Source organism: Pseudoliparis swirei, chromosome 19, assembly GCF_029220125.1.
Source record: "Pseudoliparis swirei isolate HS2019 ecotype Mariana Trench chromosome 19, NWPU_hadal_v1, whole genome shotgun sequence".
NCBI lineage: Eukaryota > Metazoa > Chordata > Actinopteri > Perciformes > Liparidae > Pseudoliparis > Pseudoliparis swirei.
Genome location: NC_079406.1, coordinates 3,306,361 through 3,313,860, shown reverse-complemented (window position 1 = coordinate 3,313,860; position 7,500 = coordinate 3,306,361). Strand labels below are relative to the sequence as shown.

At 49.0% G+C, this 7,500-nt stretch overlaps 1 protein-coding gene across 1 annotated transcript in view; it reads right to left on the bottom strand.

Annotated features, from left to right (window-relative positions):
- Positions 1–7,500, bottom strand: part of efnb1 (ephrin-B1) — a 67,396-nt gene that overhangs the window by 37,989 nt on the left and 21,907 nt on the right. Inside the window, exon 2 of the mRNA XM_056440099.1 lies at positions 2,048–2,325. Within this exon, the coding sequence (XP_056296074.1) occupies positions 2,048–2,325 (278 nt within the window). The remainder of the gene's footprint in view (positions 1–2,047; positions 2,326–7,500) is intronic.

Here is a 7,500-nt window from a genome sequence, read left to right as displayed (position 1 = left end):
CATTAAAAACCGACCAAAAGCGACAACACTCCCCCGAGGCAGCTGTGGGCCCTTTTGTTCCCGGCGGAAGACGTAAATCTTTTTTAAAATGCGGGTAAAAAAAACAATATCTTACTTCTACGACAACACAAAATAAAACGATAAAAAAAACTGTTATTTACCGGAAAAAGCTGGGCACTGCAGTTTTTTTAGCAAATGTCACACTTACAGAAGAAGTAGTTTGTTCTTTTGGGACTACTTTCAGTGGCGGATTGAGACATTTTTAGTGCTCCAGTGAATTTACAGCATCAGGAGAATACGCTGAAAAAGTGGGATTGACTCAGAATGCTAACATAATATACAGAGCACATTATATTAGAATATAATAATATAATAATTAATAATTAGTCGCCCAGAGCGTGGCTCGTTGATTTGATTTGACGTGTTTGATGACGTGGGGCGTGTGTATCCAACAGGCGGACCCATATGACATCCCGGTGGGTCAAGAGCTTCACACCACCGCTGCTGAACCTCCGTTTAGAACTGAAGGTCAGACCAGGAGGAGGAGGAGGGGGGGGGGGGGGGACGACTGATAAAACCTGCATGGGATGTTGACCCAGAACCCACCGGAGCACCAGACACTGCTGCTGAACCCTCCTCCGTCTATTCCAGGAGGAGGATAACAAACTGAAGCCCAGAGTAGAACCAGACCCTCCAGCTCCACTGACCCCCCCCTCCTCCTGCAGGACCACGAGACCGCCGGTCCAGAGACAAACTCCGCTGAGGTTCTTTCATTCCTAAATGTCCACCAGGATGTAGATGAAAGACAATCGTTGAGGCCCAAACCCATCGGAGGAGTTCAGCCTCACCTCCTCCTGAACCCCGGGGTTATTGTCTCAGCGTCAAGCCGGGCTTCTTCCACTGGTTCTCAGACTGTTGTTTTTAAATATTAAATGTACTTATGGCAACATCGTAGCGATGAATGCACTCAGAATGAATTCATGTTTTAAACCAAATTATTCGTGGTCACAGTTGTATAATTCGGAATATATTTTTTCATTCGTAATCTAATGGTTTTGGGTTGAAATGAAACATTGCGTGGTCGTCGTTTGTCTTCTTTAACGCCGTCGGCCAACGCCGGTACAATATGTCCTTTAAATTGCAAAACTATGCTTCAACCCTTACCCACGATGCGTTAGTCATAATGAATGAAACCCACTTGTGAAAAGGGACGTGTGCACAATATGAAAACATATTCAGAGCCTTTTTCCTTCGGTAAATATAGTGACGTTTCATTCAAGCGAGCTGCATTTAAAAATGACATGAATGAAATGTACATCGGTCTTAATGAGTAAAAAAGCCTCTTTTATAATGTTGCACCTCATTCTAAAAAGGTCTGCACATTTATGAAATGTCCAGAATATAACGATAGTGTTTGGTACCAAATGAAGGAAAAATGGGAGATTAATATTCGTTAATTATTCATTATTAATTATTATTTGGTTTCAAATTTCCCGTGCGCCCAGCTGACTCCTGTGCAGCCGTTCTGGGTCACAATTAGTTTAAATTAATTAAATGGCGGTGACCCTGAACTGAACGCCGTCCTCCAAAAAAACAGAATCCCTAATTCCATGAGTTTGTTTTTCAAGGAACTTCCCGGGACATTATTAAGAGATTATTCTGACAGTAAACCCCTCGTAAAAACAAAAGGTTTACAAGATCTGATGATAATGACAATAATGATAATAATAATATATCATTTTTTTTCCATTTGTCGGAGCTGAATATGGAGAAACAAGCGCCTGGAAACTGTATTTAAAGTTAAGTAGTACTTGAGGAAATGTCAGTCAAGATTGCAGGTTTTGCATCCGAACCCCACCCCCCCCCCCCCACACACACACACACACACTACCTGAATGTAAACAACCACAGTAGAGGCCGTGAGAATTTCTGCTGCGGCGGCCATTAAAATACCGTTTCACCAGGAAACTCCCGGGCGTGAAGCAGATACAAACAAAAAAAAGGCGAAACATCAACACCCGAAATGCTCTCTGAAACACAGACTCACAGGTGATGTAGTAGTTGAAGTTCCTCTTGAACTCCAGGCCCATGTAGTTGGGGCTGAACTCCTGGAACTTGATGGTGAACTTGATGTTCTTCTCGGGCTTGTTGCAGTTGACCAGCACGTTGGGGTCGAGCACCGTGCTGCAGCTCTCCGCCTGCTCCCGCTTCACCAGGTACAGCTTGTAGAACTCGTACTCGCCGCCTGGCTCCGCCTTGGGGCAGATGATGTCCAGCTTGTCCCCGATGTCGGGGTAGATCACGAGGCCCTGGCCGAGCAAGAAGCTGACGGGGCGAGAGGAGAAGAAGACAAGATTATCACCGGCTCGCCATGAACAGGTAAAGTCTGGAGAAGAAAAAAACGCACCCTTGTAAATCAACAACAGTTTACACAATCGTAATACTTTAAGCTGCGGGAGTTATAGGTTTAGATTTGTCTGGCGCGGTCGATTCAACCCTCGCACAAACACGGCGTGTGGCAGCCTGACGTCCTCCGACGAGCCGTTGTTTTTCCGCACTGGGATCCGAATCAAAGCGTCCTCAAAAAGTTGGGGGAAACAAGATGGCCGAAAACAAAATGGCCGCCGCAGAAATGGCTGTCGGTGGAATGTACGGATTGTTTTTCTTTCATATTTCTGGACTTCCATCTTAACCCTTGTGTTGCCTTCGGGTCATTTTGACCCGATTCAATATTTAACCCTCCTGTCGCCTTCGGGTCAATTTGACCCAATTCAATGTTTAATGTCGGTGTTCTTTCGGGAGTCAACAAACAAACATAAAGTATCTCACACTTAAACTTGGAACACAATATTAATTCTAATAATTTTCTGGAGATTTTAATAGCTGGGGTCATATTGACCTCAAGGGTAAAATATGTTAGTAAATATAAAGGTAACAGGAGGGTTAAACATTGAATCGGGTCATATTGACCCGAAGGCGACACAAGGGTTAAGACACCCCCCCCCCCCCCCCGTGCTTCAGCGTAACACATCTACACCGCCTCCACTTCACTGGTCTGACTTTCTGGGGGGGGGGGGGGGGGGATAGCGTGCCGGGGGTCTGCGAGGAAAGATTCAAGCTTCCTAGTTTCCTCGTTCATCTTCCCTCTCCTGGAGGATTAAGATAATCCATCTGGCCTCACTGTCGCCCTCCACCTCGCCCGCCGCTGCCAACTCAATCAGATCAGCGCTTGTCCTCCTTTATTCACTAAAGGTGGGGGAACAGGAGGAGACCCAGTGTGTGTGTGTGTGTGTGTGTGTGTGTGTGTGTGTGTGTGTGTGTGTGTGTGTGGAGAGAGCGGGTGGGGGCAGGGGGCACAATGAGGACTTGCAGTGTCTTTGGGCAGTGGTGTGTATGTTTTTGCATGCATGCATGTGTGTGTGTGTGTGTGTGTGTCGGTCTGCAAAATGGGCTGAGTTTGCGGTTTGATATGAGGGGCGCGGGGTGGGGGTCGGGGGGGGGGGGGGGTGCAGACGGGCCGAATCATTGTTCTGGACTTGTTTGAGGCTTAAAATGTCAACATGGTTCAGCTCTGCTGTCCCAGTTAGCCAAGCATTAACCTAGACAGCCGGACTGACCGCGGGTGTGTGTGTGTGTGTGTGTGTGTGTGTGTGTGTGTGTGCGTGTGTGTGTTTGCGTGTGTGTGTGAGTGTGTGTGCGTTGTGGTCGCAGACAGCGAGCACAGCAGTGGGACTATCTCTGTTAGATCTGCCCATGCCAGCGGATTTAAGCAGGATTTAGCGGCGTGCAACGCATTTGTTGTTCTTTCTGATCCCTCACGTTTTAACAAGACATCAGGGGCTGGGCCTCTCTCTCTCTCTCTCTCTCTCTCTCTCTCTCTCTCTCTCTCTCCCTCTCTCCCCCCTTCTTTTTTCTCTCAGAGCATAATCTCACTTTATCTGCAGCCTCTCATTTCGTCATCACACACATCATTTCACCACTAAATAACTAACTCTTCAGACAGGGGAGGACTCCTGGAAGAGCCTGATAGAGGAGTGTGTAAGTGCAGGCAGTGGGTGAGGAGAGAGGGGGGGGGGGGCTTATGATCAACATCCCTCCTCCTCTGATGTTAAACACAGCCAAACGTCTCGCCATTGTAAATTACGATCGTTTGTTTTTTGTTCTTCTTTTTTTTAAATCCTATTTTCTGGAGAGTTATTCCCCCCCCCCTCCCCCATGAAAGTGAACATGATTGGATTACGGCCTTTTTTTCCTCCACATTCATGGCCATTATTCTCCCACAGGCACATTACCAAATAAATGACTCGATTCACGAAAGACAATAAAAGCAAAACCAGAAATTTGCAAAAAACGGTTAAAATCCTTCCACAACGAACACACACACACACACACACACACAATGTCATGAAAGCCTCAGTAGGACCTCTAGTATGAAGGGCTTGGGAGCGGGTGAGACGTTATTTCCACGCCATTGTCTGGTGCTCAGGGGGTGGGGGGGTGGAGGGAGTTTCGCACTAATTCAAGGACCGATAAGAGCGAGAGAACGCGGGGTGTGCTTTGTCCTGCCTCCTCTAACAATTTGCTGGTTTTCAAGAGCGCCCCTGCATGTGCCTGTGTGTGTGTGTGTGTGTGTGTGTGTGTGTGTGTGCATGTGTGTGCGTGTGTATCAGCATACATATTATGTTCATGTGTGTGTGTGTGTGTGAGGGGGTACACGTGCGTGTGCCTATGAAGACACGGACACAATCAGCCTCTAATTGGATCTACAAGATGCATCAGTGAGGCATAAACAAGTTTCCATGGCAACATTAGTCTTTGTTGCTGACCATCCCCCCCCTCCTCCCCACATCTCAACCCGCCCCCCCCCCCTCTTGTTTCTGCTCCCCAATCTCATTCCCTCTCTCTTTATCCTTCCGTCTCGTTCACCTCCTCAACATTTCCCCTCATTCTGTTTTCTCTCATCTCGCCCTCCATCTCCCCCCCCCCCTCTCTCTCTCTCTCTCCTTACACTCACAAAAGAAAAACACCGACAGAAAAACAAGAAGGAAACCAGAGAGAGGGTGCAAGATCTGAACATCACAATTAGACTTTGATTTGTTTCTATTTTCCATTTCTTGCAGCTTTATTTCTTCTTTTCTCTTTTTTTCCTCCTCAAAATGTTTCAGTTTTCAAAAAGAATTTTCGGGATTCAGATTGAAGGAAGTAAAAAAAAAAATCCCCGGCTCTCGATTTATAAAACAATGATCCTCACACGCGCCTAATTCTAAGTTTTACAACCCGATTCATTCCACTAGAGCGGCAACAATTTAGATGAATAATTAAGATTTCCACCGAAATTCTTAATATCTTAATATCCCTGAAGGATTGAATCCCCCCCACACCCCACACCCCCTTGTCATTGATTCAATTCTTCCCGAGCAGGCCTCCCAGTCGGCGGTTAGATAGCCATCCTAAGTGAATCCTCCGCTTCTGTTTCCCAGCCTTTTGTTAACTGTCTGCTGTAATGAGGCTCTGGCTGCCGCTGCGGAGCTTCTGGAAAGCGCCGTCGCAGATGGGAAAGAAGCAACATAAAAGAAATAGGGCAGCAATTAGTGTTTAGCCCAGTTTAAAAGCCCTCCACTTGGCAAGCTGCGGCCCACAGCATCCAGTCCAGGATGTGAAACTAAACTGGTGGGCTGGGACTTTGTCTCTCTCTCTCTCTCTGTTAGCTTAATCAGCGCCACGACGGTGCTGCTGCACACGGCCGCACGCCAACGGAGAGGCGGAGACGAGTGGCTTGAAGATTATTGTACTTTTTTTTATTTTTTAAAGGAGGTCGAAAAGGGAAGGGGGGGTGTGGGGGGGGCGAGGGAGGCTCAATTGCATCTTCCATTCACGATGTCTGGAGACCTGTTGATGAAAGAGAGGCTCGGCTGCACAGAGGAAGAGAGCGAATGAAACAAAACGATGTTTCTGGGAAATGACCTCCCGAAACCTTGTATCCCCCCCCCCCCCCCCCCCGTGTCAAACGAGGTGCGTCTTCCCCCCCGAACCCCGAGCTCAATGAAGGAGAATCGTTTTCACACCAAAAAAAACTGTGTTTTTCTCTTTTTTGTGCGTTTCATCTGGATGTCTCAATCCTGTGAAGAGTTTACGCAAACAGGCTCCATGGGCCGGGGAACAGAAAACAACCAGGCGGAGCGAGAAAGAGGCGATGGGGAGAACCCCCCCCCCCCCACCCACACACCCCACCCCTTCACCCTTTTTACATTCCACTGGTGATTATGAGCACATAATCTCACATATGCTACACCCCCCCACCACCACCACCACACACACACACACACACACACACACACACTCACGGATGTGAGAGCACACAAAAGCACAGTAGGGTGCATCCTGGACCTTCCCAGTCCAACTTCCCAGCCGCCCCCCCCCCCCCCCCCTATTCAAGCCGCCCCGCCCTCGCCGACTTTCATATAAAACGCCGCCTACACTAAGGCCCACTCAAAGCCCCTTACAGAGCCTCAAATAACGCCCCCCCCGCCCATGCTCTCTCCACCCCCGTCCAGTCAACTCAGGCCCTCGAGCCCCCCGAGCATCGCGCTGGCAGGCAGCCTCGGCTCTCGCTGAATGAAAAGGACCCGAGACACAGGAACTGTGAGAGAGAGAGAGAGAGAGAGAGAGAGAGAGAGAGAGAGAGAGAAAGGAGGCTCATATCAACAGAATGGTTTTTCAAATTGATTTGTTCCTCCTGCGCGGCGGCGCCAACACGCCGCACATATCAATTAAAGGTACGGCGTTCTCGAGGGGGAACACGCCGACGGGCCGAACGTGCAGGTACACGGCCTCGTCTCTGCCGACCCGACATCCGATCTCTCCCGCCGGCCTTTATGAAATCACACGTCACGCGAATAATAATAATAATAGTAATAAAACGCACTCATCGCCGCAACAGGTTGCAGCTCTATTCCCCCTCGCCGTCAGCGTGGTAATCATCGCGGCGGGAGGATGTGTTTGCGACCAATTATCATCTCTCTCGACCACGGAATCCACAGAACCCCCCCCCCCCCGTCGTTAGCATCATTAGCATCGTTAGCATCGGCATCGTCACACACGATCCACGCCGCCGCCGTGTTTAAAGCCGTTTAAAAATGGAGACACGCGTGTATTGGCCGGGGATTCAAAAGCTGGATCCCGGCGCCCCGAGGCGGTCCACGCTGTGTGTGTGTGTGTGTGTGTGTGTGTGTAATCACGAGACCGCACGTCCGTCCTCGCTCTCGTTCAAGTCAATCAATATCAAATGATTGTTCTGTAAACCGCTTTCAGATCCATCAAGATAGAAGCCGCCGCGCCGAGGGGGGAAACAACTCACGCGCGGCAGCTTCTGAAACGGCTTCGCTCTGGACGTGCGCTTAGCGATCCGCCGAGCCGCTGTTGACGCGGCGAAAACCGGCAGCGCGTGTGTGTTTGTGCGTGTGTGTGTAGAGAGCGCTCCCGGTGGATTCCGCCATGATC